The sequence below is a fragment of the Zalophus californianus genome, chromosome 11, assembly GCF_009762305.2.
Source record: "Zalophus californianus isolate mZalCal1 chromosome 11, mZalCal1.pri.v2, whole genome shotgun sequence".
NCBI classification, from domain to species: Eukaryota; Metazoa; Chordata; class Mammalia; order Carnivora; family Otariidae; genus Zalophus; species Zalophus californianus.
The window spans coordinates 56210855-56224016 of record NC_045605.1 but is presented as its reverse complement, the minus strand read 5'-3'; the positions used below and the strand labels follow the sequence as shown (position 1 = coordinate 56224016).

The 13162-nt window shown below is 36.3% G+C and overlaps 1 protein-coding gene across 2 annotated transcripts in view; it reads left to right on the top strand.

The window, feature by feature from the left end:
* Positions 1–13162, top strand: part of UVRAG (UV radiation resistance associated) — a 329246-nt gene that overhangs the window by 153102 nt on the left and 162982 nt on the right. For both annotated transcript variants that reach the window (XM_027579444.1, XM_027579443.1), the window contains one exon: positions 9574–9700. In XM_027579444.1, the coding sequence (XP_027435245.1) occupies positions 9574–9700 (127 nt within the window). The remainder of the gene's footprint in view (positions 1–9573; positions 9701–13162) is intronic.

Genomic DNA, 13162 nt, shown 5'->3' with positions numbered 1-13162 from the left:
TGACTGAGATTTCATATCTTTTTATTCATTATAAGAATATTTTACTTTTTCTTACTCAGTGTATTTATAATAGTGGCTTTAAAGTCTTTGTATGAGGGCGCCTGGGTGACTGAGTCGTTTAGCATCTACCTTCGGCTCAGGTCATGATCCCAGGGTCCTGGGATCGAGCCCCACATCGGGCTCCTTGCTCAGCAGGGAGGCCTGCTTCTCCCTCTCCCACTCCCCCTGCTTGTGTTTCCTCTCTTGCTGTCTCTCTCTCTGTCAAAAAATGAATAAAAATCTTAAAAAAAGAAAGTCTTTGTATGATAATTCTAACATCTGGGTTATCTTGGGGTTGGCATATGTTGGTTGTCTTTTCCCTAGAGAGTGAGTCACATTTTCCTGACTATTCATATATTGGGTAATACTGCATAGTATCCTGGACAATGTGAATGTAATTTTGTGGAATCTCTGGATTTTGTTACTTTCCTTTGAAGAACATTGATGTTTTCCTTTTAGCGGGTAGTTAACTTGGTTAGGGTCAAACTATCATGCCTGCAATGGACATTGGCTCAGATTTCATTCAGTTCAGTACTTTTACCCTTAGGCACAGCTGCTTTCTGTTTGCCTTGTACATGTGTGGTTTAGGATTCAGAGATTCATACCGAATTTAAACAGAATCTGGGGTGTCCATTCTCTGACTTCCTCCATTCTGGTGGCCTTGATTGTGTGATCTCTTTCCCCTGGTTCCTCTGGCCAGAAAGATAGTTGTTTTTCACTGGAGTTTGACTGTAGCCACCCTCTGGAAAAAGCTACAGAAAAGGGGAAATTCACACTGTGTGTTGGTTGCTTGCACCAGGTTTTGAGTCTCTCCAGAATTTATCTGTCACTGATCAACTCCAGAATCCTCAAGTAGTAGCTTTTTGTATTTTATCTAGAGTCTAGAGCTGTGATTTTTGAGAGGACCAGTTTGCTCATTCTCTTATAGCAGAAGTAGAACTTGTGTATGTTTTATTATTATATATCTTTTGCTTTATCTTTGTAGCTGGACCTGGGTTCTAGGCCTTATATTGCCACTGAATCTGTGAAATTACTGGGTTGGATTAAGTATTTTCTAAGGAAATATTTTCCCTTTCTTAGTGGTTGAGAAGGTGTAAGTGTAATAGAAAGAACCTACAAATGACATTTAAAAGCAAATTTGTTCTCATAGGACAACTGCCATAGTTCTAAAACTTTTTTTCCAGATTGTTAATTATTTCCAGGTTCTGTGGAAAACTAATATAGAGAATGTACCCTAACCCACCATTCACAAACTTTTTGGTCTCAAGACTCCTTTATGCTCTTAAAAATTATTAAGACCTCAAAGAACTTAGCATATATCTGTTGATGATGCCTAAGTTAATAAAAGACAGATGGATTCTCACATTTATTTCTGCAATCAATCTGTTGTGATACCACAAATCTTAGAGACTCTGGAAAGCTCTGCTATACAGTTATGAGAAAATGAGAGTGAAAAAGGGAGATAACAGCTTAGTAGTATTGTGAAAATATTTTTGATCTCACAGACTCTGAAATGGTCTCAGAAATTCTCATGGTTTCCTGGATCATGCTTTGAGAACATTTTGTCTAAGGCTTTTTAGCTCCAATGTGATCTAAAGAAAATTGCTTCCTTTAGTATGTCATTTACAAATTAGTCTGTCATTCTGAAATGAATCTTTAACATTGCCCATCATTGTCTATGTAAAGACCCATAAATAGGAATGTGTCTGCTTGCAAATAGATGAAACTGTCTGTGATTTTCAGAACATGTTGTATAAAAACACTAAAATCCAATTAAAAGTGATCCATTGGCGTTGCACATGTGACATTAACTAGGAGTAAACAGATAAATAGAACACTGGAAAAAAAAAAAAGAAGATACTTATAGAACATTAAGGTCTTTGAGCTCTTGTGTTAGATGCATTAGAAAGGAAGCAGAGCCAGATCCCACTTGGGCAGGTTTGTTTACTCATCAGAAATTAGAGCCAACCATCCTGGTTTTGAATGACTTGACACATTTCTGTAAGTGGGCCAGTTTCTGCATATGGACCATAATACAAACACACTGTAAACATGCCTTCCTTTATTTGTTTAGTATTTAGATTAACTTGTACCCTTGGTTCTTTGATTCTAGAAAATATTTCCCAATTTGAGTGTATAGCCTGGAATAGAGCAGATTAACCTTCTAAGTAGGCGTATCTCTGTGTTCTGTGAAAAGTTGTTTTCCTGTTTTTGTTTTTTGTTTTTTTTTTTTTCCTCCGCCCAGGTAGAATTCAGTTTGCATATTTTATGGAGAAATTCAAGTTATGAAAATTGAACACTTCTTTGTGGGAAAAGATTGCTTCCTAAGAATTTACATATTTTTTCTCTCAGTGATGTAAAAACACACTAACATGTCATGATCACACTATTGAATTACTAAAGAAACCCAAATTGTTTCTTGATTCCTTTTCCTTTAATGATAAACAACCTCACTGACTTTGGTCTTTGTTTTTACAGTGGGTTGACAGGGCAAAATGGCTTTTCTCTCTATTAGACCCAAGCTCTTAGAAAGCAGACACCATTTCTCATTCATTTAGAAGCACATAGTATGCCTTTCATAAATGTTTGCTTTGTTCAAGAAAAATTGCTTAGGAATGTTTCATATTTCATAGAGTTTTCCAGTCAGATATAATAATGATGATTGGAGAAATAAGCTTTTGTGCTTGTTTTCTTGGCTTGAATGTCTTTAACAGATGATCATGCCATCTGTTTAGAATCAATATTTCATTGATGAGGAAGAAAGCATTTTGGGTGAGCAACGATAGCTCTAAAGTACTTTCCACACAACTGCCAAGTCATTTTCCACGCCTATTGCTTCAGGAAGGCCATACCGTTACCCATCTCACTGAGTGCCCTTGCTTCTTCAATATCTGTGAGCCAAATAGAGATGCTGACGTTCATCTTTTAAAGGTTTTTACTAGCTTGGTAAACCTATTTAGTTTACTTAATGAAAAGGTTTTTTTTTCTCATTACAATTTTAATTAGTATATGTTTTAGGAAGGAGACAAGAATTTACTAGGCATAGCCAAATATTACTGTTTGGTTAAGATTTATGTCCTGGAAAATCATGTAAAGTATATTATTTTTTTTTAAAGATTTTATTTATTTATTTGAGAGAGAGAGAATGAGAGATAGAAAGCACAAGAGGGAAGAGGGTCAGAGGGAGAAGCAGACTCCCCGCTGAGCAGGGAGCCCGACGCGGGACTCGATCCCGGGACTCCAGGATCATGACCTGAGCCGAAGGCAGTCGCTTAACCAACTGAGCCACCCAGGCGCCCTAAAGTATATTATTGACACTTGATAAAGACCAGGAGAGAAGGGCACACACATTCATCGGGCAGTAATTGTGTGTGAATGCAAACATGTGCAAGCACATATATGTTTGTTGTGGGGACAGGATTTCAGATTTTATCTGTCGGCAAATTCTGGCCTCTAAAGATATTTGGATTAAAAGGAAGTCTGAGTAAAATTTACAGTGTGGCTTTGTAGGTTTAGGTAGGAATTATTTTAATGGAAAGATAAGTTAACAAACTTATTTAGCAAAGTTAACTGTATCTCTAGTATAATGTGTCTGGGACTTGTTTTATCAAATGAACATTCAGTAAAGTTGACTTTTTTGAGGTATGGTTCTATTACTTTTTTAAAAAAAGCTTTATTTTTTGGAGTAGTTTTAGGTTTGCAGAAAAATTGTACAGAAAGTTATTTCCCCTCTTCTCCCAGTTTCTTTTGTTCTTAACATCCTACATCAGAGCGATACATTTGTTTACAATTGTTGAGTTAATATTAATACAATATTAACTTAATTCTCTAGTTTACATTTGGGTTTTCTCCCTGTTGTACAGTTCTCTAGGTTTTGACAAATACAGAGTGTCCTGTATCCACCACTGCAGTATCATGCAGTGTAACATTGGCCTAAAAATCCCCTCGGATGAATCTACCTATTCATCCTTTTCCCCTTCTCTTAGAACCCCTGGCAACCATTGATCTTTTTACTCTCTCCATGGTTTTGCTTTTTTCGGGAATGTCATATAGTATGTAGCCTTTTCAAATCGGCTTCTTTTACTTAGCAATATGCATTTAAGGTTCCTCCATGACTTTTTATAGCTTGATAGCTCATTTCTTTTTATTGCTGAATAGTACTCCATTGTATAGATATGTCACAGTTTGTTTTAACTGTTGACCTGTTGAAGTGCATGCAAGTTTTGGCAATTATGAATAAAGCAGCTATAGACAACAGTTCCTGTTGGTCTAGATCTTGCTAGCATTTAGTATTGTCAGTGTTTTGGATTTTAACTATTCTAGTAAATATATGTAGTATCTCACTGTTGTTTTAATTTGCAGTTCCTTGATGACATATGATGTTGGACATCTTTTCATATGCTTATTTGCCTTCTTTGATGAGCTGACGGTTCAGATCTTCTGCCCATTTTTTAATTGGGTTGTTTATTTATTGTTGAGCTTTCAGAGTTTTTGTGTATATTTTGGATATCATTCCTTTATCAAATAAGTGCTTTTCAAATATTTTCTCCCAGTTTGTGGCATATCTTTTCATTCTTTTAATAGTGGTTTTTGCAGAGCAGAAGTTTTAATTTTAGTGAAGGCCAACTTAGTTTCTTCTTTCCTGATCATGCATTTGATGTTGTATATAAAGTCATCTCCACTTTAGTCACCTAAATTTTCTAGTGTTATCTTCTAGAATTTATATAATTTTTTAAAAAGATTTTATTTATTTGAGAGAGTGAGAGAGAGGGAGGGGGGAAGAGCAGAGGGAGAGGGACAAGCAGATTCCAGGCTGAGTGTAAAGCCTGATGCAGGCTCAATCCCATGACCCTGAGATCATGACCTGAGCTGAAATTGAGAGTCAGACTCTTTATGTACTGAGCCACCCAGGCACCCTGTATATGATAATTTTTTTATTTCACATTAGTTCTGTGATCCATTTTGAGTTAATTTTTATGAAAGGTTTAAGGTCTGTATCTAAATGTTCTGTTTCATTTTGTTTTGTTTGTATGTAGCTGTCCAGTACTTGTGGCACCATTTAGTGTAAAGGCTATCCTTTTTCCATAGAATTGCTTTTGTTCCTTTGACAAAGATCAGTTGACTATATTTGTGTGTGTATGTGTTTCTGGGCTATCTATTCTGTTCCATTGATTTGTCTATTTTGTGTCCAAATCAAACTGTCTTGATTATTGTAGCTTTATGGTAAGTTTTAGCATTAGATAGTGTCAGTCTTCTAACTTTGTTCTTTTTCAGTATTGAGCTATTCTGGGTTTTTTGCCTTCTGATATAAACTTTAGAATCAGTTTGTTAGTATCAACAAAATAACTTGCTGGGATTTCACTGGATCTGTAGGTCAAATTGGGAAAAATAGATATCTTAATAATATTGTCTTCCTATCCATGAATATGGACATTCATCAAATCCTTTGATTTCTTTCATCACATTTTCAGTTTTCTTCATTTAGGTCTTGTACATATTTTGTTAGGTTTATACCTAAGTATTTCATTTTTTAATTTTAATGTAATGTTGTGTTTTAGATCTCATATTCTAATTGTTCCTTGCTGTTACATAAGAAAGAAATGGGCTTTTGTATATTGCTATAATCACTTACTAGTTCCAGGAGGCTTTGGGTTTTGCTTTGTTTTTTGATGGGGGTTGATTCTTTGAGATTTTCTACATTTATAATCAAATCATCTATAAACAAAGATGATTTTATTTCTTTTTTCCCAGTCTGATAGTTTTTATTTCCTTTTCTTATTGTATTGCATAGTTAGGATTTTCAGTACACGTTTCATAGAGTGGTGAAAGGAGACATCCTTGCCTTTTTCTCCAGTGTAGGGAGAAAGCATCTGGTTTTCTACCATTAAGTATAGACGATCCCTGATGTAAGATTTGACTTTATGATGGTGTGAAAGTGATACACATTCAGTAGAAACTATACTTCAAATTTTGAATTTTGATCTTTTCCCAAGCTAGCAATATATGGTATGATGCCTGGCAGCAGTAACAAACCAGTTGTCAGTCAGCCATGTGATCATGAGAAGAAACAACTGATACACTTATAACCATTTTGTACCCATGCAACCATCCCGTTTTTCACTTTCAGTACAGTATTCAATAAATTACATGACATATTTAGCACTTTATTATAAAATGGGTTTGTGTTAGATGATTTTGCCAAACTGGAGATTAACATAAGTGTTCTGAGCACACGTAAGGTAGGCTAGGCTAAGCTGTGGTGTTCAGTAGGTTAGGTGTATTAGATGTATTTCAACTTACAATATTTTTAACTTACAATGGTTTTATTGGGACATAACCCCATCATAAGTTGAGGAAGATCTGTATGATGTTGGCTCTAAGTTTTCTGGCAAATATTCTTTACAAGTTGAAGAAGTTTTCCTTTATTCTTAGTTTGCTGAGAGTTTTTATCATAAATGGGTGTTTGATATGATTATATGACTTTTCTTTTTTGCCTGATTGCTATGGTGAATTTCATTGATTACTGGATGTTAAACCTGCCTTACATACATGGAATAAATTCCATTTGGCTATGGCATATAATTCTTCTTATACATTGTTGGATTTGATTTGTTGATTTTGTTGATGAATTTGCATCTGTGTTTATGAGAGATTGGTCTGTAATTTTCCTTTCTAGTAATGTCTTTGTTTGATTTTGGTATTAGGGTGATGCTGGCCTCCTAGATCGAAGAGAGTTTAAAGAATTAGTGTTATTTATTTATATGCTTGGTAAAATTCACCAGTGAAACCATCAGGGCCTGGTACTTTCTACTTTAAAAGGCTATTAGTTATTAATTTAATTATTTCATATATATGCCCTTTCAGATTATTTCTCCTAGCGTGAGTTTTAGTAGATTGTCTTTCAAGGAATTGGTCCATTTCATCTAAGTTACCAAATTTGTGGCTATTGAGTTGTTTATAGTATTCTTTTCTTATTCTTTTAATGTCCGTGGGATCAGTTGTGATGGCTCCTCTTTCATTCCTCATACTAGTAATTTCTGTCTTTTTTCTTTTTCTTGGTTCGCCTGGCTAGAATTTTATCAAAGTTATTGGCCTTTTCAAAAACCCGGCTTTTGGTTTTATTTATTTTGTGATTTTTCTCCATTTAATTTATTCTCTTTGGGGTTCATTAACTTCTTGAATTTGTAGATGTATTTCTTTGCTTAATTTAGGAAGTTTTTCATCATTATTTCTGTGAGTACTTTTTCACTTCTGCTTTATTTCTTCTTTCCTCCCTGTACTGGAGGATACAAATATTAGATCTTTTTATATAGTTCCGCAGATCCTGAGGCTCTGTTTGTTTTTTTTTACAGTCTATTTTCTCTCTCTTGTTTAGATTGGGTAGTTTCTGTTGTTCTGTTTTCCAGCTTAAAGATTCTTTTCTCTGTCTCCTACATTCTGCTGTTGAGCTCATTCACTAAGTTTTTTATTCTAGATATTTTCAGCTCTAAAACTGCCTTTTTATTTTTTTTGGAACTGGAGGGGATTATGCTAAATGAAATAAAATTTCCATTTGATTGTCCTTTATAGCTTCAATTTCTTGACTGAGACTTTCTATTTCTTTACCAAGATGTTCTATTTTTTCATTTGTTTCAAGGATGTTCTTAATTGTTATTGAAGTACTTTTATGATAGCTGCTTCCAGGTCTTTGTCAGATAATTGTAACATGTCTGTCATCTCAGTATTGGTATCTCTCTCTCTCTTTTTAAAAAAGATTTTATTTATTTATTTATTTATTTATTTATTTATTTATTTATTTATTTATTGAGAGAGAGAGAGAGAGAGAGAGAGAGAGCAAAGCAGGGGCAGAAGGAGAGGGAGAAGCAGACTCCCCGCTCAGCAGGGAGCCCGCTGTGGGGCTTGATCCCAGGACCCTGGGATCATGACCTGAGCTGAAGGCAGATGCTTAACCAACTGAGCCACCCAGGTGCCCCTCAGTATTGGTATCTCATAATTATCCTCTTTCATTTACTTTGACATCTTTCTGGTTCTTGATATGATGAGTGATTTTTGATTGAAATTTAAACATTTTGGGTATTATGTTATGAGTCTCTAGATCTTATTTAAGCCTGTTTGATCTGGCTTTTTCTGACACCTCTTTCTCTGATAGGGAAGGGAGAGATGCTATCTCATTACTGCCAGGTGGGTATATATAAAAGTCCAGGTTCCTCAAGCAGCTTCCATTGACACCCAAGTGTCAGGAGTGTGGGGGAGGAGGTCATCCTTACTTTTGACCAGGCCTGGGAGTTCCAGCTCTCCACTAGGCCTCCACTACTACTGACCCGGCTAAGAGGTATAAGAATACTTTGATATTGTTCCCCACATGGCCTCCACTGATAGCATGCTGAATAGGCTGGCCTCATTAACACTGTGTAGTAAGGAAAGTTCTCACTCTCCACTAAGCCTCCTCTGATATCACCCAGCAGGGAGGGAGAGGATTATCTCATTATTCCTGTAAATCCAGTCTTCCCTTGTGGTGTCCACTGATAATATGGTTGGTTACCACCTGGAGGGGGTGAAAGCCCCAGGTCCCTGCTTGACTTTCTCTGAAATCTGTGGGATATTAGAGCACGTTGGTTCAATTTAGCAGGGATGGAAATCTACTTTTTGTTTCTATGGATTTGCCTAATATGGACATTTCTATATAAATGGAGTTTGTGGCCTTTTAAAACTGGCTTCTTTCACTTAGTATAGTGTTTTCTTTAATTTTTTAAAAGATTTATTTATTTGAGAGAGCGAGAGTAAGAGAGAGGGAGCACAAGCAGGGGGAGCAGCCAAGGGAGAGGGAGAAGCGGAGTCCCTGCTGACCAGGGACTCGACATGGGGCTGGATCCTAGGACCCTGAGATCATGACCTGAGCCAAAGGCAGACACTTAACTGACTGAGTCACCCAGGCACCCCAGTATAGTGTTTTCAGGGTTCATCCACGTTGTAGCATTCATCAGTACTTCATTTCTTTTATTGCTAGATAATATTCCATCGCACGGATGTACCACATTTTGTTTCTGTTCATCAGATGATGGACATTTGGATTGATTCCACCATTTGGCTATTATAAATAATGTTGTTATAAAAATTCATATTCAGGTTTTTGTATGAACATGTTTTCAGTTCTCTTGGATATGTACCTAGCAGTAGAATTGCTGGGTCCTGTGGTATCTCTGTGTTTAAGTTTTTGAGAACTCCATTTCTAAAAATTAATTTTTGTCTTAATTGTATTGTGATCTCAGTAAAGAGGCCTGAGGTATTTTATAGTGTTTTTTGGGTTCTTAGAAAGAACTGTCCCCAGACTTCAGGTTTATTCTTTGTTTACATCTGTATTCTTTTCATTAAAATAACAGGTGCTGATAATTAAGTTACTCAAGAGATCTATGAATTAGATGAATTTTAAAGTGCTTTACACCATTATTCATTTGGAGACACTGTGCATGTATAATTATTCATAGTCATGACTTTCATAGTCATAAATTTTACCTGTGCTTTTTAATTATTTAGAGAAAACAAAGTGAGTGCTTGCAATTAAAAATTTTGGTGCTTCGAAATGAACTGGAAAGACAGAAGAAAGCTTTGGGACGGGAGGTGGCATTACTGCATAAGCACCAAATTGCGTTACAGGACAAAGGTGAGTAAAAATAACCATATAAACAGACTAACCTCTACATTCAGTTTTCCTTTTTCTTTCTCCATAGGTTCAAATAGTCATCTTTGTACAGATATGCTGATACGACTTTAAAAATTATTGGGAAGTATTTTGAAGGTGATACATACAGTAACGTGTAGAAAGACACACACACACACACACACATTATATTTCAAAATTTCAAAATGAGCACACTTACACAGGCAGCATCTCCACTGGGAAATAGAGCATTAAAAGAAGCCCAGAATCTCAGAAGCTTCCTCATGTTCCCTTCTGTTTAGGACATCTCCAGCCAGACTAACCACTACTTTGACTTATTACATCAAAATTGGTTTTGCTTCATCTTAAACTTTAGGCAAGTTAGATCATATAATATGTGCATTTTATGTGCTGGCTTCTGGTCAATATTTTGTTCGTAAGTTTCATCGTAACCTGCATGTACTGTAGTCTTAGTTCATTTTTACTGCCAATAGTATCCCATTGTGCAAATATAAATATGAATTTATTGATTCTGGCTTTTGCTAATTTCTAGTTCAGAACTATTAGATAACGCTTCCATGAACTTTTTCAGGCATGCTTCTTAATGAAGATTTTTTTTAAAATTTTATTTATTTATTCATGAGAGAGAGAGGCAGAGGGAGAAGCAGGCTCCCAAGGAGCAGGGAGCCCGATGCGGGACTCGATCCCAGGACTCTGGGATCATGACCTGAGCCGAAGGCAGACGCTTCACCATCTGAGCCACCCAGGCGCCCTTAAGGAAGATTTTTTTTTTTTTATGCATTTCTGTTGGGTATAAACTTAGGAGCAGAATTACATAGTCACAAGAGAGGCATATCTTCAGCTTGAGTAGATTGTGTCGAAAAGTTTTCCAAAGCACTTGTGCCCAGTTTACCTCCTCTCCAGCCAGCAGTGTATCAGATCTCTTATCCTGTATCCTTGCCGGCACTTGGAACTTTGTCTTTTGTATTTTAGTCTTTCTAGTGGGTATGTTGTAGTATCTCCTCGCAGTTTTAATTTTGATATCCCTGAAAACTAATGAAGTTGAACACTATTTCATGTTTCTTGCTGACTGGGATACACTCCTTTGTGAAGTACCTGCTGAAGTCTTCCTTGCCATGACCTTTCCACCTGCCCCCACCCACTCCCCCCACCGGCTTTTTTTATTGGGGGGGGGGAACGGTTGTTCTTTATATATTATAGATAAGGGTTCTTTGTTTGAATATACATTTAAAAATGTATTCTCCCATTCTGTGGCTTGCTAGTTCATTCTTTTTTTTTTTTTCCTAAGATTTTTATTTATTCATTTGAGAGAGAGACAGAACACAAGCAGGGGGAGAGGCAGAGGGAGAAGCATGTTCCCTGCTGAGCTGGGAGCCCAGTGTGGGACTCGATCCCAGGACCCTGGGATCATGACCTGAGCCAAAGGCAGACGCTTAACTGACCGAGCCACCCAGGCCCCCTTGCTAGTTCATTCTTTATTGATACCGTTACATGAACAAAAATTCCATTTTATCAATCTTTCCTTTTATAGTTAAGATTTTTTTATGTCCAGTTTAGGGAATATTTGCTGATTTTAATGCCATAAAAGTGTTATTCTGTATTTTTTAAGTACTTTACTGTTTACTTTTTACATTTATAATTCACCAGGTTTGGATTTTTTGTACATGATGTCAGATAAGATTCATTATTTTCATACAAATAGTCAGTTGACCCAGTACCATTTATTAAAAACCTTTCTCCCTTGCACTGCAGGTTCACTTTTGTCATAAACTGGTGGCCATGTACTTATATGTCTGTTACAGGACCCTCTGTTCCGTGGATCTATTTGCCTGTTCCTTTGCCATTGTCTTACTGTTTTGATTTCTTTCGTGTTATAATTGGTCTTCATATCTGTTAAAGTTCTTCCGCTTAGTTATTCTTTTTCAAGATCACCTTTCTTCATCTTAGGATGGAAATCTACTTTTTTGTTTTTATGGTTGTGCCTGTTCTGGACATTTCATATAAATAGAATCTGTGGCCGTTAGCATGATTAATAACTGGCTTATTCTTATCCTTTTTGCATTTTCATATGGTTCTACACAGAAAAGAAAATCTGGCTAGTATTTTGATTGGGACTACATTTAATATATTTATCAATACATTTGGGGATAATGGACATCTTTACAGTATTGAGTCTTCCAACCCAAGAAAATGGTATATGCCTTTGTTGATTAAATCTTCTTTACAGGGGCTCCTGGGTGGCTCAGTCGTTGGGCGTCTGCCTTCGGCTCAGGTCATGATCCCGGGGTCCTGAGTTCGAGCCCCACATCTGGCTCTCTGCTCAGCAGGAAGCCTGCTTCTCCCTCTCTCACTCCCCCTGCCTGTGTTCCCTCTCTCGCTGTGTCTCTCTCTGTCAAATAAATAAAATCTTAAAAAAAAAAATCTTCTTTACAAAACATGATTGAAATAAACTGTTAATACATGGATGTTTCCTATGATTCATTGAATTTATTTCTATTTTTTGATATTTTATTATACTATTATAAATACGGTTAAATTTTATGTTCTACTTTTTGCTGATAATATAGAACAATCAAAACAATTGATTGTTTTAAAGCATTTGATTTTTATTATATGTGCAAATTCCTATGTCACATCCTGACTCAGCATGACTTACAAAGGCCTCCTATGACGCACATCAATCTGAATGCTTCAGCTATAAAGAACTTCTTTTAGTTTCTTAAATATGCTTCAGTCTGTCTTGCCTGCATTTAAGCCTCTTTTAAATGTTACTTTCTCCAGGAAATTTTTCACTGGCTCCCTTTCCCTTTTCCTACCTCTGCCCCCTTGGTTAGATGTACTACTATTTGTTTCCATAGTATCCTGTTTTTCCATTATGGCATTGTAATTATTAGTTTATCCCCTCCTCTAGACTTTAAGATCTCTGAGGGAAGACATTGCCCATGCACTGTGTTAAATATTCTTCTATTCTTTGAGCATGGTAGAATGTCTGGGGTGCAGTAAGCATTGAATGAATATTTATTGAATGAATGAATCATCTCCATGGTTATCAGTCTAATGTCATGGGCATCATTGCTAAAGCATAAAGACTTCTGTAGCTTCTAGCTTAGCATTCATTTGGGAAAACTGATACTCTCATGTGAAACACTATAGAAAAAAACACTGTATATTGTTGGCAGTGATTGTTAAAACTATCTGCACTGCAACACACCTTGCATATTGATTTTTAGACATGAGAGTCTGTTGGGATAATGCCACTTAAAGTCATGAGACATTGTGAGCAAAGTCCATTTCCACAGTCTGTTGAGTGACTCCAAATAACTAGGTAGCTGTGTACATACAAGAATTGCCTTTAAGAGGTCTTCTCTTTTGTGAAAAGACACATTTCTATGGTGCTTTGGAATTTTTATTATACTCAAATTGCCTGCTACCTGTAGCATGTAT